Source organism: Zootermopsis nevadensis, unplaced genomic scaffold (assembly GCF_977971745.1).
Source record: "Zootermopsis nevadensis isolate Lab colony 2312 unplaced genomic scaffold, Znev_1.0 Znev_ptg000011l, whole genome shotgun sequence".
Lineage (NCBI taxonomy): Eukaryota > Metazoa > Arthropoda > Insecta > Blattodea > Termopsidae > Zootermopsis > Zootermopsis nevadensis.
The window spans coordinates 17,109,044-17,134,138 of NW_028259143.1; the positions used below are offsets into that span (position 1 = coordinate 17,109,044).

General features: G+C 37.2%; 1 protein-coding gene across 1 annotated transcript in view; it reads left to right on the forward strand.

Annotated features, from left to right (window-relative positions):
• Positions 1–222: 222 nt before the first annotated feature.
• The window catches only part of SLO2 (slowpoke 2), a 284,378-nt gene continuing 259,505 nt past the window's right edge, over positions 223–25,095 (forward strand). The window contains exon 1 of the mRNA XM_087347471.1: positions 223–707. Within this exon, the coding sequence (XP_087203597.1) occupies positions 373–707 (335 nt within the window). The 5' untranslated portion in view covers positions 223–372. The remainder of the gene's footprint in view (positions 708–25,095) is intronic.

Genomic DNA, 25,095 nt, shown 5'->3' on the forward strand with positions numbered 1-25,095 from the left:
CAGTCTGTCTTACGTATTTTCTGAACGTCACTCTTGAGAATTACGAGACACTGGGTGACAGTTAATTATCATTTCGGCGAGATTTGATAATGATGTCATGTATTTTATCTACTCTGTTCTTCCACTCTCGTTGCGAATTTTAGTAATCAGGTAACGGAATTTTGTCTGAAACTATCAGACGCAGTTTGAAATTGTAATTACCTATATTGAAATAGTGACTCGTGATTAGAAATTTTTTTGATTAGGTTAATTGATGAAAAGCGATTTAGAAAAGTCTGGAATTTAAGTTTTTGAGGTTCGTAAAAAAAAATATTGTATCCTTGGGTGTGAAAGGAGAGTCTATCGGGTGTTGTGATCTGTGTGACCTTCTAAATGAGCGGAGACGAGACGTCTGACCTCCCTCAACGGGATACGCCCCCCGGCTCCAAGCTGGCAACCTATTGCAACAAAACCTACAGACATCCGTTGTTTCCGGGGTGGACCTACGAAATGCTCCCCGATCCCGGTGATGACGTCAGTGATGTTATGATGGACGACCTGAGCAGCAGTGACACCGTGGCGGGACACCCCCGCGTGGTCAGAACAAGCTTTCCTCCTGAGAGCCGGAGAAAAAGAACGAGCAAGGCCCAGCAACCTTTCCAGAGACAAGGGCGCAGTATGAGTGCCTGGAGCGACATGAGTAGGTCCAGCTTCCGCTTCGAGGAAAGGTCAGTTGTGCCCCGCCCCCGCGTGGGTGCAACTACATTCAGACCCACGGCCGCGAGTAACAGAGTCCCTCAATATAGTCTAGAGAATAAGATTAAAACTGTTACTGCATTTTACAATATCGCAGTATGACAGCAGAAATTCATTATAATCCCATATATTCACCACTTTAAAGGGTATTTACTTCTGTGTACCTGAGAAAAACCTAGCCTCTGAGGTATTTCTGAAATACATTTTCTTTTTAATACGTGTTACATGTATTATATAGTTTTATTGTGAGGGATGACTATATATTTTACGACAGCGTCTTTCGAATGATGTATGAAGATCCTAAAATGGCGGTTTTATGAAGTTCCCTGATGTCGTTTTCGTCCGGAATGTTGGCCAAATATTTTCTGAGTGACTTAGAGAGATTCTAGTTGCTCTTATAATTATTGGGAACTTCTGCCTTCACTTTCCACATCCATTATACTTCAATGAGAAGGTCCTTGTAATTAAAGATCTCAGCTTCCTTCTTAATTCAATTTATTATTATTATTATATTATATCATATTCACAATATGACGCAATTACACTATCTTATTATTATTATTATTATTATTATTATAAATCTAATATAGAGTTCTGTTTTAATTGACGGACATACGAGGTGCGATCGGAAAGTTTCAAGACTGCGCGTATAAAAACCCGTACACTTATCTCAGGTATTAAATTCATCCATCACCCTCGAAGTAGTTCCCCTGGGAGTGAACACAACGATCCCAGCGCCGCTGCCAAGCCTGGAAGCATCCCTGGAAATCTTTCTTTGTCAGCCTGTCAAGCACCATCTGCGATTCTGCCTCGTAGCACTAATTGAAACTGTTGTGAAATATTTATTTCAAACTCAGAAGTACTACATAGTCACATAAGAGTTTTTATATCGAAAAATGTTTTAAATATGCCTCAACTTGTAGATCATTGATGTATGATCTTTGCCTATTGTTTAAAGACAATCCTTTTTTATTGATCAAGTTCTTAAACTTTGATTTTGTTTTAAATATTCATTATTATTACCCGGTACCAGCCAGCATTTTATTCCCCTGATGCTTCTTTGCCTAGACTCCTAATACTAAATTTAGTCAAAATCTTTCGATTAGTTTCTAAGACGAAGAATGGGGATTATCAGACAGAAGGATATATCCTTGTAGTTACTGTATAATTTTATGCAGAAAACGTATTAATTTTATTAATACTGAAAACAGTAGAGAATTTAGGTGGTTAGGGTCACATGAATACGCCTGTCGAAATATTGTCTTATCATATGATGAAGAAGGATGGATTTAGAAAGACGAAAGCTTTACGTACAGTCATGATAAGCGTACAGGTCGTAAAGATGGCACGTATAACGTAACATTAAATTTTTCAACTTATTTAATGTGTGTTATAACGTGAGCTACCGCCACGGTGGTCTAGCGGTTAGAACGCTGACCTTGTAATCCTGGGGGTCTCGGGTTCGATTCCCGGCGGTGCCCGAATTTATAACTTGTGTTGGGCAAGGCCGTGGTCTAGGCAACACGGAGTTTTCCTCCGTGGCATCCCAACAATTACTCCATTCACACACAGAAGAAGGCAATGGCAAACCACTTCTGGATCATCTGCCAAGAACGTATATGAACAGGTCCCAGTCCGAGAAAAGGATGGAAGGATCCTGTTCATATGGACCTGTCGTCAGACAGAACACTAAATAATAATAAGATGAGGTGGTCTAGCGGTTAGAACGCTGGCCTTGTAATCCTGGGGTCTCGGGGTTCGATTCCCGGCGGTGCCCGAATTTATAACTTGTGTTGGGCAAGGCCGTGGTCTAGGCAACACGGAGTTTTCCTCCGTGGCATCCCAACAATTACTCCATTCACACACAGAAGAAGGCAATGGCAAACCACTTCTGGATCATCTGCCAAGAACGTATATGAACAGGTCCCAGTCCGAGAAAAGGATGGAAGGATCCTGTTCATATGGACCTGTCGTCAGACAGAACACTAATAGATAAATAATAACGTGAGTGGAATGCTTCCAGGAAAACCAAAGTTCTAACGAGAAACGTCTCTTTTCGCTGGTGTAATATAATCTGGGGTTACGTAACCAGACGTTGCTCTATTCACGTAAAGCAGGTTACTAGGTAGTTTAGTACACAATTTACTCTTTTATTTGTGGAGTTAGAAGTAATTATAACTCATAAACATGTAAGCGACAGTTTAATAGAACAATAACTAATTTATTTCCCCTAGGAACATGGATAAATATTTAAGTCTCGTGTTTTTTGGATTTTTTTCACAGTTGCACGTAACAATTACGTTTTCCGTTGATCACAAGGTCGAGCAGATTTTACGAAAATATCTTTCACCCTGAAAGTAAAATAAATATATAAACCATAAAAGTTGTTTATGTACTTAGCGATATTCTAACCCACGTGATTTGTACAGAAATGTAGAACATTTAATGTGATTTCAATGTAATGTCTGTCTATTGTTTGGCAGTGCTGCCAACCACACCCATTTTAATCCTGTAAACGAGTGTCGTATTCAAAAACTGTCTGCTTATCTCACACCTCTAAACGAGCGACTTTGGTTATCCCTTACGCGTTAAATAGTTCAATTATCAGGAAAATCTTTTGCATTGATTTATTCCTCGTATATTAACGCAATATGCCTCATTTTTCGTGTGTACCAGATTATTCTATTATAATTATAACGCATTATAACTCTTTGAAATTAGCAGTATGAAATTGTTTTCCATGGAACTTGCATTTTAATGCTTAAAAATTTCTTTAAGCCCATAATTCTTTTCGTGTCTACGTTATGTTCATCCACCCCTTCAGTTATCGACTAAATATGCAATAATTAGTTATGTGGGATGTTCGTAATTAACAGTTTTTTTAAATAATGTATTTAATTAGTATATTTATGGTCTTTTCATGTGTGAGCCGAATTCAAATTTCGTAACAACTCGTTATATCTTCATGATACCTAACTTCTGGGATGTTGTGCCGTGTAGTCTGCTATAAATGGACCGACGTTTCGCAAGCTCTTCCTGTCTCCATCTTCAAGGTGGTGAACATCTAATCTTAGCTCCTCAAAACGCCTTGATTCATATCACATTTTCTGGGGGTCAAGGATTAGTTGAATACGTAAAAAAGAAACACACGTCCTGAATAGCGGATTCACAAGATTATAATGTGAAAAAATTTTGAAGTTGCTCTATGATTTGGCCCTGAATATTACTCTTAATGAGGCTCTGGGGTGTCACGCCCCCTTTAGGGTGATTCCCCCAGTATCGACCGTCTGGGGAGGACTGCCTGCACAGCTGTTTTGTACTTTGCCCCTAAACCCCAAAAAAACATGGAAGTAGGGTTCAACAAAAAGGAAACAAGGAAGGCGTACAGAATACCTTTGAAATATCAGTGTATTCCATTAGCTGCTATAGTACTTTAAGACATAAGAGTGTATCAGTGCGCTTGTGGCCGCTGTGTTCGCTTGGCAGAATCAAAATTATCCAAAACACAAATTAAACTTCAAGAAATCACCCTTAAAACAATGACACCTGTTGACTTTTCTTTGTATGGTACAGTACTGCACTCCAAATCACCACGTGCACAAGCTATGCGAGTGCGATAGTGGCTGTTCCTTCTACCGTACACAACCCCCGCTAATTATAAAACAAAAGTACATTATATTGGATGAAATTTAAATATTTAAATAAGCTCTTCACACTAGTAATGCAGTACAAATTGCTTATAGTACATTTTTACCCAACACAGTCTTACTGCAACTCTCGGTTTTGTAAACTTAAACATTATCCATGGGGGGTGACAGAAATGGAAGTAAAAGCTCACAAGGACCATGATTCATTGTATTGTGTATAGCTGCAGTTGGTCAGAGTGAACGGTTGGAAATTACAAAGGAAGAAAGTTTGTTACGGATTTTGAAGACAATTGTTATTTATAGTTTATTGTTACCACAGCAGGATATATGAAGACAGTGAAGTTATTTGTGCTAACGTGAAGTTCACAGATGTGTGCTCGTTTGGCAGACGCCAAGTAACGGTTCAAATGTCTCAACAACAAAGCGTCCAACGTCGTAGATATAAATTTTCGATGTTGTGTAAAATTAAAATGTGTGTAAAGTAAGTGTCGTTTGTTTATGGAAGAAGTGTAAGTGTCCTATTAGACCTGTAGTGCATACAGAGTGAAGATGCTACTTCCCGTTTTTACGGTAAACTACAATTCAGGTATGTTACCAGAACGCTATATACTTTCACAGTGTTTTACATTTGTTCAACTTGCAATAATCCATTGTTATAGAATGGGGGAATTTGACCAAGTATTTATCATACATTTCAGCGTGTTTCATATCGGTCTTGATGTGAGTTCCGCATGGAAAATTAGATTATAAATTTAAACTAAATTACAAAGTTTAACAGAGTATTTATATAAATACAGCATATGACAACCGAACAGAGTAGATAACAACTGAAAATGTCCAGATAGGGCAACGCCTTTGGTCGCTGGTATTTCCAACTACCCAGAAAGGCATCGGAGTTCACGTTTCGTATTCAGATTTACGTTCCTCATCGGCTTCAAATAAAACGCGTTGTGAATGAAGAACTAGGATAAATCTTAATACATTTCGTGGCGTGCTTTCATGTTGCACTGTTCTGTATAACTACTGAAAGTAAAATAGAGACGCTCTTTGTAAAAATCCTAAAATATTCGCGTGTTACAACCCACGTTTCAGATACAAGAGTCAGACGTAACTTCTTGAAGTTTCAGAACATGAAACTAGATATAAAATGATATGATTAATATACGAAAAATAATATATTCTGCTGCCTTTGAGTCTTCAGCACCTCATGAAAAGTTAATAACACGCTGATTACACACGAATCACACCAACTCCTTTGTCTTGTTACATTTAACATTCAAGTATACTTCATTTACCGTATTATTACATGTTAAGCGTAGACGCTCTTATGCAAATGCTGGAACTGTAATCGTCTTACGAGAGACCATTAATTTACAATGGCAAAGTCTTGAGAAATGCTGAAACATTTAATTACTGTAAACGTACAAACAATTTCTTCCATTCCGAGAAACCTACAGAGTCTGTTGAAGCAAATGTTACGTTCGCCTTGGTTATGGCGTTTTATATTCTTGTTTGTTACAACTACGATTCTGGAGTAATTTCGCCTTCATCTTCAGGGTAGAATAGAGTCTAACAGATGAACGACACAGTTCGATGAATGTTTATATTAATTAAATACTGCCGGGTTACAAGACGCGTCATATATTCTGCTAATGGTTGAGAGCCATATCTGTTCTCATCCTCAGGCATGCTGGGTAACCAGTCCGTCTCGTTGTTGCGCGCTGTCCAATGGGAACACGAGGTTAAGTCACGTGCTCAGATGTTCGATTCAATGTATCTGCAACATGATGGCTCTCACATTGACCTCGAGTTTAAAGGCAGTAAATGTTTAGAACGTATTTATTGACATTTAAAATGTTTATAGTTGCGTAATAAAATTGGGGCGGAACGTGTGTGCGTAGCGTGCACGGGAAATGAGAATTACGTAAGAAATTTAGTCGGGAAACCTGTAGTGAGGAGCCACTCGGAAGACCTAGGTGCAGTGGCAAGATGGATAATATTAAAAAAGGTATTAATGAATTATAATGAGGGTGTGTGAAGTGAATATAAGGACCAAGGATTGACTTTCGAGAACGTGGTTATTAATATTAAGGTTTTATAAAGGACAAGAAATGTATTTCTTAATCAGCTGAGCGACTGTCAGCCTCTAAATAACTGTGTCGAAATTATAAAACATCTGAAATCTGATCTCAGAACGGATTACTTTCTTAAATGCAAGACAATAGAATGGAATGTGTGTTTTAGATTTTTTTATAAGTGCATAAGGCAAAATACAGTCAAGAACAGAACTTATTAATCAAATTACAGCAAAGTAGTAAGCGAATACAATTTGCGTTTGGTAATAATCGAATAAATAGAATATGTCGTGTAGGCCTGTGTATTTTATACGTCACGTTCTATCATAATCAGAGGGAATTTATGAGAGTTCATTTAGGTCATTAGGTAAATAATCCTTGAAACAATTTAAAAATAAATATGTGTATAGTCCGCGACTGTAATCTTCAGACTTGCGGGGTGAGGAGATGGGGAATTCCTGCATTCCTCGCAAGTCTCAAGATTACAGTCGCGAACTGTAGGCAGGATGCATTGTAGATTCACCATTCGGACTTCTTATCTCCGGGCGGATGGACAGGAAAGACGAAACAAGTTGTATTTCGAATTACTTTTTCGAACCTAACCTAAAAGTGGTTGCATTTGTTCCTTTTCGTAGACAATCCGCAATACTGTGGAGGCGGATATGTTAGATACACCACCAGAATGATTTGTCCATTCAAATCACGTGTTGTTACGTCATGCGGAGATTCAGACCGCCTCCTCTCCTACCGACCGCCTGCTTACGAAGTGAAATTGGCTGCTACGGCTATCAGACTTGTTGTTTATGTAACAAACTTTTAGTAAAACTCCAGTAGTAACTGAGCTGCCTCTAGTCATCAACGTTGAAGGCTTCGGTGTGCATTTATTTTGTTGTCGTGTTCTGACCTTCATAAAGATAAAAATAACTCGGCTCGCTTCATAGCTTTGTACACAGGGGTGATGTTTGATATCTTTACATTTCCTAAAATTACACCTGTCAGCTAGGTATGAATATATATTTCAGCACTTCAGCTTTGCTTAAACGAGTAAGGAGCAGACATTTAGCTAATGGTCAAGCTTTTCAGACAAGACGAAGGTTTATTCCCGTGTTCACAAAACCCCCCTCTTTCTTTCTTTTTCTCTCCCTCTCTCTCTCCCCTCTCTTTTCTCTCTCTCTCTTTCTCCTCTCTCCTTCTCTCTCCTCTCTCTCTCTCGCTTTCCCTCTCTTTCTCCCCCTCTTTCTTTCTCTTCCTCCTTCTCTCTCTCCCCTCTCTTTTCTCTCTCTCTTTCTCCTTCTCTCTCCTCTCTCTCTCCTCTCTCTCCCCTCTCTCTCTCCTCTCTCTCTCTCGCCTCTCTCCTCTCTCTCTCTCGCTTTCCCTCTCTCTCTCCTCTCTCTTTCTTTCTCTATCTCCTCTCTCTCCCCTCTCTTTCTCTCCCTCTTTCTTTCTCTTCCTCCTTCTCTCTCTCTCCTCTCTCTCGCTTTCCCTCTCTTTCTCGCCCTCTTTCTTTCTCTTCCTCCTCTCTCTCTCCTCTCTCTCCCCTCTTTTTTTTTTCTCTCTCTCCCCTCTCTTTTCTCTCTCTCTCTCTTTCTCCCTCCCTCTCTCTCTCCCCCTCTATCTCTCTCTCTCCCCGAGGCCTTTGAAATGTTTCGTAACATTGTAGGACGTGCAGAGTGACAACTTTTGCAGATGAGATTTTTCAGCGACTTGTAGATCGCGATCGTCACCAAATTTCGTGGTTCAAGGTCACAGCAAGAACAGCGGATTGTGGGGCAAATGAAGACAGCTCAAAGCTAGCATCGCTGTTCTGTCGAGTTTGAGCCGCGCGGGAGGTGGATGGAGGTGTGGAGTAATTCGGCGGCCTTGAAGAAGGTAGTCTGATGACAGCTGCTATATTTAGGCCAACAACTTACCACTTGGCCGGAAGTTATTGTCGCCCCGTGGGAAACAGTTCTTTGCAACCTCCGAGCGAATGAAAGTAAATGTTTTGTACCATTTAAGTCAGTTACTTAAAATATCGGTTTTGTTCAAAGTTTACGTCTGCTTTTGAAAATTATGCGCTGTGCAGACTTCGAGCTGGTTTCGTTAAAACGTTCCTGCGATATATTTTTTTCAAGGGATATAAAATTCTAAATGCAGCTGCTCGTTTCCCACCGGTTACTTCTGGGTGGACTGCAACCATTAATTCTGCTCTGACTGTACCTCTAGGCTTAATATAAAACTCCCTGCAGATTCGTGCAAGGACAAGGTTCCTGGGCCACGCCCTTTTCATGTCGTAATCTCTCCCGCTGTTGATGAGGTGCTAAAGTGAGAAATATCTTAATACGTCAAACCCTTTGACCCTTTGACGCTTTGAAACCGGACGTGAATAATATTTAAACGTCGAGTGTGTACCTCAGAAGAATCAACCCATAATGATGAGTCAGTTATCGCTGTTAAATGAAATTAATGATGATTTCTCGACACTCTGTGGGCGAAATTCTGAATTCTTGACTGATGATGATACTTTTTAACCATGTGAAACACTTTCAGTATCTTAAGGACTATTTTTCTTCGAGATGAGATGAATGTGTTGAGATTTAGGTGGGGAGATAATGTTAATATGGATTTTAAAGAGAATGACGATGTGTTGATTTTATGAAGACGGTGATGACAGTCCTTTGTCATAACAGCAAAGATTCTGTTATTATTAAAACTTTTATGGATTTAGCCCATTTGGCCTCTTCAAATTCAGATTTAAGGCTTCGACCGGGATGTTCTTTTGTTAAATCTTATGTGGTACCGCCTGATTCGACTTCTAATGGTTAAGTGAAGTGTTTTCTTCGCGGTACGGGCTGAATTCATAAATAATATTCAGACGATCTTCGGCTTCAAAGGGTTAACCAGCTGATTTTCGTAATGGTGAGGTGTAGTGTTTTCTTCGCGGTACGGTCTGGATTCGTAAATATTATGAAGACGAGCTTCGGCTTCAAAGGGTTAACCAGCTGATTTTCGTAATGGTGAGGTGAAGTGTTTTCTTCGCGGTACTGTCTGGATTCGTAAATATTATCAAGACGAGCTTCGGCTTTAAAGGGTTAACCAGCTGATTTTCGTAATGGTGAGGTGTAGTGTTTTCTTCGCGGTACGGTCTGGATTCGTAAATATTATGAAGACGAGCTTCGGCTTCAAAGGGTTAACCAGCTGATTTTCGTAATGGTGAGGTGTAGTGTTTTCTTCGCGGTACGGTCTGGATTCGTAAATATTATCAAGACGAGCTTCGGCTTTAAAGGGTTAACCAGCTGATTTTCGTAATGGTGAGGTGTAGTGTTTTCTTCGCGGTACGGTCTGGATTCGTAAATATTATGAAGACGAGCTTCGGCTTCAAAGGGTTAACCAGCTGATTTTCGTAATGGTGAGGTGTAGTGTTTTCTTCGCGGTACGGTCTGGATTCGTAAATATTATGAAGACGAGCTTCGGCTTCAAAGGGTTAATTCAGAAATTGTGAAGTAGTTTCGACATTTGTCAGGACACTATGACGGCTACCTTCTGGAATGTTATGCCGTGGAATTTTGTAGACGTTTACCGACGTTTTAGAGGTCCTTGCTGCCTTCGTGTTGAGAAGCTTCGCTGTTTATAATCTTTGCCTAATGTTCGTGGGTTTAAATGTAAAATAGAGGAAACGAATAATGTAATATATGTGTCATACACCTAGACATTTTTGTCTCTCATAATTTATGACATGTCTCATGCCGAATGTGTGAGTGCGTCTGGCTACGGCGACCAGAATTTATGTGACAGCGTAACAGATCCATGTACAAGATCTCTCTCTCTCTCGTGGGTAACAAATTACTACGAAGAGCGAAGAGGCATCTCATCAAGACATTCAGTGACAGGACAGAGTGGTACGAGACTCGACGTGACGACAATGAGATTTATAAGACAAACCGAGGACTCAGTTCCTTGAACTCATGTATCTACTTAATCATAAAATTTATTTGTGAGATGTTATCAAGTTTAGTGCAATTGAGTATGGGATCTAGTGAACACGATGATGGACATGGGGTCTGAAAACAAGTATCACCAGTTCCTACGATATTTCGGTTATTATTTATTATTATTAAGTGTTCTGTCTTACGACAGGTCCATTGCTCTGCCCAAAAAGAGCTCTCCAGTTGTCCCTATTCTCGGCTTCTCGCTTTAATTCCTGGAACGTCATCTTCTTTCCTTGTTTAAGGTCGTCGGTTAGCTGTATCAGTCTTCTTCCCAGTCCTCGCTTTCCTTCAACCTGGCCTTCGGTGATATCACTCATTAATCCATTCCTTCTCATAATATGTCCCAGCCAGTTAGCTTTCCTTCGTGTCTTTGCTCGTTGACTCTCCTCAAAACTTCTTCGTTGGTCACTCGATCCGTCCACCTGATCTTCTCTATTCTTCTCCAACACCACATTTCAAAACTCTCCAGGATACAAATTAGAAATTACGAACGGGTCCCAACTACGTCATTGCGCGGAAGAAACATATGTCGTATGTTCTTTAGATGCTTAAAGTTTCAGAGTGTTTGTAACGAGCGGTCTAACTTTTCCGGACAAATGAACGTCTAGGGGTTTTCTAGTGCCAACGTAAACTTTCGGGGCTGCAATAAGGTTCTCGAGTGACGGACGATCACACAGTGTCTCTGAGCTAACCTCGTATATACCACGTGTCTCCAGGGAGCTGGACAAGGCATAACATGGTACAGGAAACATTGACAGAGCGTACGCTGTTTCTGTCCCTGAAAAATGAAGCTGGAAGGCAGGAAGTCCGCTCTCTGTCTTTGACGCAAGTGTCTGTTGTGGTTTTGAGACCAGGACAGGTTTATTTACAAGGCAATTTAAAATTAAGATGTTTGCGGTAAGGCACAATGTCGTGTGTCATGACTTAGAAAATACCTTTATTATTATCACAACATGAATAATTGTGTTCAGCTAATTCCATGTTGCACCATCCGTCGGAAAAGTAATCATTTATTATGACTCAGAAAAATATCTGTGCATTAGGTCTATATTCAGTGTTCCTTTGAATTTTAATCTGTACAAATTTAATGACGTATTCATTAGCTCAGCTTATATAGCGTCGAAAGATACATGTTGAATGATGAATTTGAATTTGGAAGGAAGCGGTCGTGGCCTAATTTAAGGTGCTGTCAGGCGTTTGCCTGTTGACAATGAGGAAAATTGCAGAAATTCTAAGTCAGGAATGATTGGTCCTTGGGGGCGAGATCTGAATCTGGGGCCTCCAGAATGCAAAGCAAGAGTGCTAACCACACGTTGACTACGTTTGGTTAATGTCAGAAAAGAGTTCAATTCGTTGGTTGTTAAATGTAGGTGTACCATCTAGAGTTACGCCAGATTATGTATCGGTGTAATGAAACATCTTTATCAGATAACTTTAGACGGGTAACGATAAACATTGAAAATTGCTCAGGAGTACGTAACGCAGACCCTTAAAAAGGATTGTCGCGCCGTGTAGTCAGACTACACGGCGCGACAACCCAGAAGACAGCCAGCCATCATCAGACTCCCGCCGTGAAAACCTCACATCCTACATTGCAATGCAAAAGTGTTCTCAACAGTTTTGTGGGCGTGTATTCCATTAGAGTTCAGGAACTCTTATCTGACAATAGGAAGTCTGAGTGAAGGACAAGTTGACAGTTTCGCTATCAGAGCGCGCTGTTCTGAATCTTCTGCCACCTTGAATAATCTGAATGACTTTCACTGTTCTGTGTGCGTTTCAGGTGTCAGAAACTGTCAAATTTATTCAGTATCTGCAGTTGAATTAAACACAATATTTGTTAATAGTAAGAACTCTTAATTATTAGACGAGTATTAACTTTTAAATAACACTCAAAATTAAGTCCAATGTCAACGATGGAATTTTATGTGCAGTAACGTGTTTTTAAGACATCGGTTTGTGTTCAGTCGTCTATAATGAATCGATGAACTTTGTTAAGTTCACGAGAAGGACACTGCCCCAAATTTAGTTAACTATGCCCGTGAGTTATATTTTGATAATTCTGATGTTTATTGAATTTGGTTACGGTGAACTTCTTTGTGGAAATAATGATTAATGAATTTCACTTCAACAGGTCTGAACATTTTAATTACTTAAGTTATTGAATAACATAGGCCGATAACTATGATGATAACTGAGATGGAAAGATTAATAAGTTGCATTGATTTCAAGCTGATTGGAACAATACGAAGGGCATTACGAGGAAATACTAATTAAGAGACAGGACTTTATAAAGTTTCAGCATTAAAAATAATTTCGTATGAAGACTTAAATTTGAACTGTAGAATTCGTAAGAACGCTTAAAGTAGGTAGGAGAATAGATCAGTTAAAAATGTAAAAGGAGAATTAAGTAGACACAATAGGTGGGAAAGGATTGGATGAGTTCTAATACATACAATTGAATGATCGTTTGCAAAAGATGGAGAGCGAAAATTTGCCAGAATAAGCCCTAAAATATAAAAAAAAATTAATGTAATCTAGGGCGATTGAGGCCGGAACAGGCGACAGAAGATGATAATTGTCGTGTTTGAATTCCATTACGAGATCGTTGCTCGAAATCGGAAATTTATAATTAAGAACAATGCATGCGTAACATTACGAATTTCAATAAGAATGACGAAAAAATATTTGAAAGAGTCTGTTTTTATGATAGTGGGTAATGTCTACACGCGAGCATTAGTGTTCCGGCATTGAATTAAACGACAGCGATGTTGCACACAGTTTGTCATTCTTATTTCATTTTCCACTCATAAAACAGTCACAGTGCGTGTCGAATGAGGAGTACTGATTCCCATTCAATGTCAGTAGCAGTCTAGAATGATGGGTGGAGTTGCAAAGCCACGTGATTCATATTAGGATTCTGACCACTCTTGCCGACGAATTGGAAACGCTCAATCATGTTTACGATTGATTTATACAGGGTGATTCAAGAATCTCTACGCATTTGCAAGGAGAAGTGAGAAATGATTCAAACGTTCTTGTAAACCCAGTTTCAACACTCGTAACATTTTATAGCCGTAAGAAGGTTTACCATGAGGGATATATTTGTTTTCTTACAAGGTTCATAGGGACTTTTGAATCACCTTGTATTATTTTCTTCAGAACATTATATGGATTTTATATCAGGTATTTGAAACTGCCTGTTTAATTTTTAGAGAGAATATTACATAATGATATTTTCGCGTCAGTATTTTTGTAAAGCAGACAGATATTGATGAAACCTATTCAAAATTTTTATTTTATATTCTTAGTTTCTGCATCTCTCGTAAATTTCTATCACGAGTTACGTGTTACTGGAAGGAAAATATTAACATGGGAAGATACGCACGAGATGGAAACCACGAAGATTAAGAATAAAATCAATTTTAAAAGTGATTTAACATTTATTTTATACAGGATTCAGACTCACCTTTTTTGTATTCAGAATTTGTGAATAACTTTTAATTTTGTTGAAAACAATTGAGTTCTTCTACCTCTAACTGTTCAAAACTGAAAAAAAAAGTTAATTTAAAGGCAGTTTAAAAGCAGTTATTTATGTTCAGTACAGGCTGGATTCTTACATTTTGCACATAATTATCTTGGCCTTCTAAACTACGTATTGTACACAGGACAGGAGTCTAATTGGGCCCCCTTACGTATGCAGCTGCGTGACTGTTTTTCGAATGAAGGAGCTGATCTGCTCACTTCCCGGTCACTGACTGCAACGCCATTACATGGACCAACATAATTCCAAGAAATGGGCTGTGTGATATGGATGGGGGTCCATCTGGATCCTCATCCATGGATTCCATGGTTAAACCATTCGTAAGGTTGTGTGCTGGATTCAAGAAACTCAGTGTCCAGTGAATATCAGGAGTTCATAGAAATTGCAAATCGAATAACAGCACGTGTGGGACTTTTGTTTACCTGTAATAGGTCTGCTTCTTTGTGTTGTGACAAAAACCCAGCTTTGGTTCAGAGGATAAAATTAAGTTTTAACGCCGTGTTCCCAAATTGATTAATAATCTTCTTCACTAGGTAGTTTGTAGTGACAGGGCGCTTACGAGCTTCTGTAACGGGCATCCTGACGAGAGGATATAACGAGAAGTTGAGACGTAACACACCTAATTATACCAGCTAATAGCTTCGTTCTTTGTTCGAGGGAAAAGTTAGCTCTGCAGGGAATTTTAGCGATTGGAACAGTTTCCATGTCCCAACTTGAAGAGAAATTCACACAGTTTTTATTTTTACAAGCTTTCGTTCGAGCAGAACCTGGACTTCGGGATTTAAATTTGAATTGGTACTGGAAACTTTTCGTCATCTCTCAATAAGAACTCGAGAGGCAAAAATCAGAAGAAATAGTAACATTTTGCATCAGATTCAAATTTAATTTATGGATTAAAATAAAAATACTAGGAAAATCTTTTCTTTTTTTTTTTTGTTCTTAATGTTGTACAGAAGTCAAGTGCTGTGTTCATATGTACAGAGATTTTCGTATCGTAGAGATATAATTTACGGCCTTGAGGTTGGCACTTCTGTTGCGTATTCTGGAGATTCTGAGTTCACATTTTGATCCGGAAAGAGGTTCTTTGAGACTACGTGATTTCTTGGTTTTCCAAGTCCCTTCAGATAAATGCTGAAAAGAACCTAAAATTAGGCCACACATGCTTCATTTCCCATCATTTCCAGTTCATTATTCACTAGTAATCCTACCATTCCATGTTATTCGCCCGGTTTTAAGAGGGTACACAGTCTGTGAACTAACTAACTAACTAACTAGATGGCTTACGGAACCCGAAGGTTCATCACCGAATTAACCAAAGCCCTCCACCGGACCCTGTCCTGGGCCAACAAAATCCAGTCTCCTTCATCTCCTATCTCCCATAGATCCCGCCTGAGATTATCCTCCCATCTACGTCTAGGTCTCCCCAGAGGTCTCTTCCCCTCAGGCTTCCCAACCAGTACTCGGTGCACACCTCTTGTCCCATCCATGCGCGCTACATGTCCCGCCCATCTCACTCTTCTCGACTTAATCACCCTGACAATATTGGGGGAGGAGTACAGATTTTTAAGCTCGTCATTATGCAGTTTTCTCCACGCCCCATCGTCTTCTCTCCTAGGCCCTAAATATCCTCCTCAACACCCGATTCTCAAACACCTGCAATCTGTGTTCCTCCCTCTGAGTGAGAGACCATGTTTCGCACCCAAACAAAACAACAGGCAAGATTATTGTTTTATATACTTTAATCTTCAGGTTCTTAGAAATCAGACGGGAAGACAAAATATTTTGGACTGAGAAGTAGCAAGCATTTCCGGAATTTAATCTCCTCCTAACTTCCTCACGAGTATCATTTTGATTTGTTATTGTTGTTCCCAAATATTTGAACTTTGCGACACTTTCAAAGGATTTATTAGCCACCCTAAGATAATTTTGCCCGCCTGTCTTCTGAATAAATAAATACAGACTTTCGAATAAAGCGCATATGAAATTTCGTCTTTGGAGAATGAGTTTTATCCTCTGGCGGTGAATTTCGCTTTCTTCTCGCGGTTTCAGGTTCGTAGAAACGACACTGTCAGCTGTTTTCTTGGTACTCTGTCGGGAATTTCGAGTCTCTCTGTTCCTGAGCCGTGGTCTTCTCACGGAGTGGGTCTCAGTTCTGATAGGTCTTCACGTTGATCTGGACGCACGTGACGGAACGTCGCACCTTTACCGAATTTTCTTTTTGTATTACACCTGAAACCGTATCAGTCTGCACAAGGCCGGAAAATGTTTTATTATCCAGTCTCAGTACAACCGTCCGCAAACCACAATTAGGATTATTGATAGGTGTAATGTAGCCTTTGGAATCTACTGCCCAGAAACTTGTATGAGGTTGGTAGGAATTTATCTGAACACGAAATTTTATAATTAAAGAATTTGCATGCAGTTTATTCTAAACCAATTTCCTCCCGTAAAGTATTAGCTGATTTGCATTCTTATTGGTTATTTTACTGCCCGAAACTATCGAGAATGTCGTTATGTATTGAAATTGGCTTTATTTTATTGAACGTCAATATAAATAGTTTAATATTTTATTAACAGTTTACTTCCGAATACGAAAGCAGGGCCATTTGACAGAAGCAGTTTGTTATTGTTTTTTTATAAAGGGTTACATTTATATTTTAGACATTCTACGTTTACATGATACGTAGATTGAACAGATTCTGTTAAGTAGGATTTGAGATCTTCACGGAGGTGAGTCTGAAGATGGCTGTCTTCTGAGTTCTTGCGCAGTACAGTCTGGTAGGTTACATAGGTTTCACAGGTGATTAATGCTTCCATCATCAGAGCGATGAAGTAGGTAGCAATGGCCTCTCAGACGCCGGTAAACTTCTAAAAGACTACATGTTGCAAGAACGCTTCAGATTCTATTGAATGAAAGATAAATAGGTAAGAATTATAATTCGTTGTAAAAGAATCTAGATCAATTTCAAACCTGTCATTGTGTGTTAACCAGCAAGTTTTATATACTTTGTTGTAGTTATTAGATTCACATATATATATTTATTATTCAAGTCATATACACAAACTTTTAAATTTTGATGTTAAAATTTAAAATTTAAAATTTAAAATTGATATTCTGCGCCATTCATTGTTATCTCGATGTTACAATATTGCGCCTTATACTACTACATGTTTCGATGTCATAGCATCATCTTCAGGTTTTTATATTTAAAACTATTCTATATTTATTAATGCAAGCTTTTCGTTGATTGTAGATTGTAGTTTACTATTGTAGGTGTTTTCTTTGATCTTCTATTATTTTGCATATTATGTTGCGTATTATGTTATTTGTTCATTATTCTGTGAAATTATCAACAATATAATTAACATTTGAGTTATTAATATTATTTATATGAAAACCTGAAGATGATGCTATGACATCGAAACATGTAGAAGTATTAAAGCGCAACATTGTAACATCGAGATAACGATGAATGGCGCAGAATATCAAATTTAAATTTTAAATTTTAACATCAAAATTTAAAAGTTTGTGTATATGACTTGAATAATAAATATATATGTGAATTATAAACACAAACATGACGCATCAAAACTATAAAAATAAATAGTTATTAGATATATAGTAGTTCACAAAAGGGCCCCCATTCGTAGTCTGTTCCTTGTCTGAACATATTTCCAAAAATTGCTTACGCTTCTATTTTCAGTAAGGACCTTGTCTCGGGTCACACTACGTATATCTGATATGCCATCGAAACTGCCTTCTGCTGTCTCCAGGGAATCCGCGTGTTCGAATATATCACATGAAATATTTCAACTCCACTAATATTTCAGGTGTTCAACTAGATCGAACTTTAAAGTAAAGTCAACAGCAAAATGTTGTTCAATAATATGGAAGGTACATACAACCGGATAGCCCTAAATTTTTTTAAAGTTTATTCTTGGTTAAAGGTTTTAATTTCAACAGCTCGCCGAAGTGTTGTAAATTTTGTGTCATGGTAGCTTTTATTTTTAATAAATGTCATTAGCTAATTTATGTTCGTATTTTAAATCAGATGTCGTTTGTGGAGATGTAATTATAAAATACTATACAGCCTAGGAATGCGCCTTCATATTTTTCTACGTATTTCTTACTTATCTTAAAACGCAGTAATTAGCCTGTGTAATAGTTTTGAGGTATTAATTTTATTTAAATGCATAGAAAGTAGATATTTTGGTTGAAAAGCATATTAAAACGACGTTTTAATGTAAATGTAATATACTCTTTCAAACTAACAAAACACACGCATGCGTGAACGTTGAAACTTAATGAAAATTCTCTGTACTAGGCATCGAAAGACAAATCCTCCTTTAAATGTTCTGTGCCTCATCTGACGAAGAATTTTTCACGTGAATTTGGAAGTCGAGTTGCATAGGAAATTTTCGGATGTTCATAATTCCACAGTCATCGCTTTTTTTATTAGTGGAGCATTCGTGAATGATAACAGAGAATCATAACATTGACAGTTTTGATGAGTGTTTGTAAAGAACGCCCGCTGTCCTCATTCTGCCTTGCCACTCTGTAATATCAATAGATGAGAGAACTTTTTCGATCTCTAAATCGACTCTAATTTACTACTGTTGAAACGATATTATATATATATATATATATATATATATATATATATATATATATGCTGTTATTTACTGAATTACTATGGACATTCAACGAATAATTGTTTATTGTAAGTTCTGTCAAGTGTGTACCGTTATATCAACTAACAGAATTGTATTTACATTTTCACACAATAATATATAATTAATTTAACATATATATAACCCTATATATGGGATATTTTCCATCCTCAGAGATAACAAAATAATATATGCTGAAATCACAAAGTTCTCATTAGATTTTATATCAGTTGAATGTTACGTAACGTGGTGTTCATATTGTATATTAAATAAAATATAAAGTCGTGTTATGTTATGGTTACTACACATGAATGTCTATAATTTTTTTTGTGTGAGGAGATATTTAGTAGTAAAATAATTTTTGCATGTTATAATAACCTATATTACAATATATAATATGGATTTTTAACAAAATAATATATGCTATATAACCTATATTACAATATATAATATGGATTTTTAACAAAATAATATATGCTGAAATCACAAAGTTCTCATTAGATTTTATATCAGTTGAATGTTACGTAACGTGGTGTTCATATTGTATATTAAATAAAATATAAAGTCGTGTTATGTTAAGGTTACTACACATGAATGTCTATAATTTTTTTTGTGTGTGAGGAGATATTTAGTAGTAAAATAATTTTTGCATGTTATTATAACCTATATTACAATATATAATATGGATTTTTTTAAGGGTGATAAAGATCCATATGACAACTTCCTTCGTAGGAGAAGTCAAGCCGTCGGTCCTATGTCGTAGATTTACGGAATGTAAAAGAACCTTGCGAGTCTCTCCTGATTCACTGCTAGATGGCTCTGGTAGTCAAATCAGGATTGAGTAGAAATTGTACAGAGACAGTGGGCTTGTCTCTCACTGCTAATCCACGCGCACACACGCAGAGAGGACATCGTTTTGTATATTTTAATTCGCAGTGTCGTAAAGAACTTCACACCAGGGGCTTTCTGTTTTACACGGTTGAGTTAATATCTGGCTCACTGTCCGCCTTTAATGACTGGGGCGGAAAATACCAAATTCGAGTTTTCTGCTCAGTAATAATTCTGTGTTGTGAGACTTTGGAAACTTGATACATAGAAGCTATGGAGTTTTTTAAATGAATTCGCTGTTGGCGTTATAATGTTGACTCTGTCTAGTCGTGAATTGCTTTTAGAAGATTTATTCATGTTCTTTTTAGGTTTCCAACTTACTTTTATTTTGTTAAGAATACATAACTTCGATAACTACGAACCATTAATACAGTGGTATTCAACCTGGGGCACGCGTACCCCCGGGGGTACGCGAAGACATCTTAGGGGGCACGTGAAATTTTTTTAAAAAATATTATTTTACTTTTAACACTGAATAATCAGTAATGTAATTTATTTAATTTATTTTAGATGTAGATTATATACTATGTATAACTTGAATTATACACCAACAACTTTGGGGGTACAAAGTTGAAGAGAAATTATATCTGGGGGTACGCGAACAAAAAAGGTTGAATACCACTGCTCTAATACACATTAAAATACAAATAAGACTGCTTTAAGTATGGCGATTAGAAGTTCGGGCTTTTAAAAAGTGAGGAATACAGTATTATGCTAGTTATACGTGTTACTTAAGTCACTTACTAAACTCTGCAATCAATTTACGATGAAAAATAAGGAGTATCATTACACTGTCACAGTGATAACAATACGTAACAAGTAAAATACAAGAACATGATTGACTTAAAACGTTGTTGCTTGAAATTACTTAATAATTTATCGCGTGGACAAGGAAAATATATTTCTGGTATGTTTCAAAATCAAATATATTATTTTATTTTCTATTTCTAATTTATTAATATTCATTTAGTATTTATATTATTTACTTTACAGGATGATACTAAAACAACAACAAACGTTCACCCACACAAAATCATGTTAAGCACGACGTACATACAGAACAACTTCGAATACGATATTAAAAATACAATAAATCTAGAAGAAAACATCATTTGAAATCTGAAAAACATCTGACTAAAAGTTGCATTTTAAGAAATTATATTTAAGTTTATATTATATTATACACCTGAAGATGGTTCTTTTAGAACTGAAACATGTCGTGTAAAAAGTGATGATGTAATGGAAATCGAGCATTTCGATAGAGATCATCATTTAATATATTTTAAATATTTAAATGTTAATTATAGTAATATTTTAATATTTAATAGGAATTTTATTGTGATTGACTGAAAAAATTTAAACAAATAATTAAGATATGTTCTTAAGCTTCGATTAGATTGTATGTGGATCATTTGGAATCAGGTAGTCGTGCTCTTGGGACCAATAATGGTATTTTCGTGTTCCATGAAAGACTATGAACTTTTTTTTACTAACTAAGCTACTATCATCTTATGGACAAAGACTCCCCAGTGCAGTTATTTAGTTATCTGAGCTTTTGTTATTACTCGGTTTGTAACATTTTGTCTTTTTGTTAATTCTCAAAAAGAGACTGAAATGAACATGATTGTCTTCTGGGTTGTAGCACCATGTAGCGATTCGCCCTGATGATGGAGGCAGGAAGGACCTCCGAAACGTTTGTAATCTTCTACTAGCTTACAGGACGCTGCAACCCAAACGACAGCCATCTTCCACATGGAGGCGAAATGTGTCTTAAGTGTGCACTTTATTTTGTATGGTTTGGAAAAGTGTATTTTTTCGTGAGCAGCAGAGAATGAAAATACATTAAAGAAAAGTAATTCAGTAATTGACATGTACTGAATTTGTCGGCCATTGTTCCTTTCACAAAATTGGTGGAACGTGGGGGCGAAAATTTACATTTATTCATACCACATGTGATCAATCAGAGTAACTGTCAAAGCGGTGGAAGGATGTGTCGACTTCTTTTGGTCATACTTTGCTGTGCCGGCCTGAGTTCTACGTGGGCCATTCGACTGGCAGTTTTAAAGCCGGCAGATTGAATCGTCAGACTCTGAGAAAAGTTTTATCTGTATTGGAAAATATAATTTGCTAGCTGATTCTTACTTTGCTGTATCCCATACAAATCTTCAAAATCATTTTATCAAATCCCTAATGAGATGTGATAAGCTGTGGACTGAAGAAATTAATTTGTAAATGGTTGTTGTTGTTTATTTAATGACGCTCTGAGTAGCTAAGACTATATAGCGTCTGATGATGAGATTAATGAACAGTGAATTGAAGGGAGTATGGAAGGAAGCAGTTGTGGCCTGATTTAAGTACCATCTCCGTACTTTATTGGAGGGACTGGGAAAAACCATGAACAACCGCGAAAAGTAAAAAATGGGCATCTGAAAGTAGCAATGGAATGTAACAGAATAGCTTAGAATAATATAGCAAGAGAAAATTCGAAATCTCTGATCCTGTCACTTGTTTAAAAGAAGTGGTTAGAGGTCAAATTATGTTCGAATGTTCTACGTGTACACGCGTGAATTTTCATCGTCTGATTTTAACAGAACTTTATTTCTTGTCTGTTCACTTTTTTTTTAAAAAAAAATTCAGACACTGTAAACAGCGTATTGCAAACCTGCCTCGTCTGAAAATACCACGGAGAAAGTAGACTGTTGCAACTGAGGAGAAAATTTCCTATGAAACATGGCGCCTATCCGCAGTCCGTAATTGAAGCAGGTGATCACAGCACAATGTTTGTACTCAACGTTTTTAAACATTCTCCTAAATTTACTTTGTATAATAATTTTTTTTCCTGTACGCTGTTCCCTAATTTTTCGTCTTTGCCGTCGTTTCGGGGGCGATCTACACCACCATCATCAGGGATTTATGTGACGGTGGGAGCGGAGATAGTCTCGGAAATCCCATACCAACCTGGCTAACCGCCCGGGAAAACTTCATTGCTGTCCGTTTCTTGTTTTATATTTTAAAAAAGGGGGAAAGAATAATTAGAAAATTTAACGAATAAACAAGAGACTTACGAAAATGATGTTTATGTTCGATCTGCAGAAACCTAGAGGCTACAGAAATGTAAATAATTTTTTTTTCTCCAAAATTTTAATATTATTACGGAATGTGCCCCTTCTCCGGTCCCTAACCCCTCCCATCTTTCATTGCATTTTCTCTCAATCCCCCAATTTTTATCCATTTGCTTTGTATTATTCTGTTTTTCCTCATTTCAGGGAATTATATACGAAACGTGAGAGAAATGAACAGAAATTATGAACAATTTGTTCTTTTTCAACTTTAAATGCTAACTCACCCAAAGGTCACACACTTCACGTGGCACACCTGTTAATGAAATCTGTGTTTTATCGAACACGTTTTCTCTAACACATCCAATAACACTTCCCCGTCGATCGGTAGATCTCTAGCGATCTATACGAGCTCCGTTCATATTAAACACATCAAGGAATATGCACCCATATCGAATTTGATTCATTTTTGCTACACGCCGTGTTTAAAGATAACCCATGATAGCTGGAAAAGACTGCATTTTAATTTTAAAATATGAAAATGTAATTTAATAAACTACGTTCTAAAACCTCTGTTATACGCGTACCTTCAAAATTACTTTTTTTGGTTATTACTGCAATATCAGAACATCTGGTGAACATTGTGTGGTTCGGTGAAGTCGATTTTAAAAAAGGATGAATGATCTCTCAACTACTTAATTTCTCCTTATACCGAAATAAAATCAGAGTTCTAACAAAATAAGTATGAAAGATTTGAGGTTTTCACGGCCTGCGTGCGTCTTGAGATTCAAGTTTCTTCTTTAAGTCAGAATTTTAATACAGTATTTTTCTAACTTTGATACATAATAGAATATCAAAAGGGGCACTAAATGCAATTAGCTCTTTAACTGAGATTCGAACTTTTAACGACGAATATTAAAATAATTTTCTTCTGGAATGTTTTACCGTTCAGTCTGTTAGAACACACTGATGATGGAGGCAGTAAGCTCCTCTCAAATGTTCGTATTTACCAGAATATACATTAAAACATGCCAAAAATAATCGCTATCTCACTTTTACAACTCTGAATAATTTTTTGTTTTGTGCTGGAGCGATTTTATGGAAGAGGTTTGTACACTTCTTCATAAGCCTGTGGGACTTTTATAACATCGATATTTCTAATAAATAATGAGTAATCCGTTAATCTGCGTGTTTTGCTTCGATATGTGTATCGTACTTGTTTTGTGTATGTTCATCACAACTTTAGAAACAATTTTTTACTAACGGGATAAGGATTTGGGTTCAGCATTGATAGTACAGTAGTTTCAAACTGTAAATTTGTCGTTACACTTACGTCATCTTGCGCCTGAAATTAATTGTCTTGGTAGCATGAAGTACGATAATTCGTGATACTGGTGCCAGATGAGATAGGAATATTTTAATAAAACTTAAGTAAAGAACACCACGTAATACAGTCGAACAAAATAGCTTGTTTAACACTTTGAAACCGAAGCTCGCCTACGTAATATTGAAAAATCCAGTCCGTACCGAAAAGAAAACACCACACTTCAACATTACGTAGTTTAACTGGTTAATGTTTTTAAATAGATAATCGATATTTATACCGAGAATCTTACGAAATAAATCAATACAGAATTAAGACCTATTGATTGTTAAAACAGGTGGGGTATGTATAGTTACCATTCGGCTTTGAAATTTTAATCTTTTTAAAGACTTGATATTTACCTACGTTCCAGATATGCTTTAATTTAAAATAGTTAATATTGATGTTATTTCTTTCCCTGAGAAACCATATTTGGCGAAAGACTGTGTTTTGCACTCGCCATTGAGAACGAAATTGTGCTCTTTAGCTCAGCGTGACTTCATATCCTCTGGAAATTACTAGATCATGAATATATAATTTAAACTTGTAGGTTAGCGTGCGCCATTTTGTGTCCTGACTGATAATGAATAATTATTCTCTTATTTGCATAACTCTACGTTTGTACCACACGTAACAGCTGAGTGGAAAGAATTTCTGATTTTCATTAGGGATATTCCGGGCTCAAATATTTGCTCAAATACGGGCTGATCTGAGTTAAATTGGTTTTGGTTTTCTTAAAACCCTACAGGAAAGAGACGTAAGTCTTTTAATTCTGTTATAATTTGTGGTCGTCCTGTCTTTAAAACTTTGATGTGCGTTTTATCTTACAGTCGTTCTCTGTTTCAGGTAAGTGCAAATGTACTTATTCGGCTGAAGACAACATTGCGACCTCTGACTTACAATTCAGGTAAGAATTCGGTCCACCTCATCAGTTTGCTGCTGTTTCTGAGTCCTATCTGCAGGTGATATCACGTGATATCCAGCTGACACGTAGGGAGAGGTTTACGACAAAGAGCGCTCTTTGTGGGGGGAAAATGAAAGTCTCTTGCATTCAAGAGATAGTACACAAACGTTCTAGCTCATTTCTAGGTGTCTCTGACGTAAGTTCCAATTTGTTTGACTTTATCTATCGCATTTCTTTGCTTAAA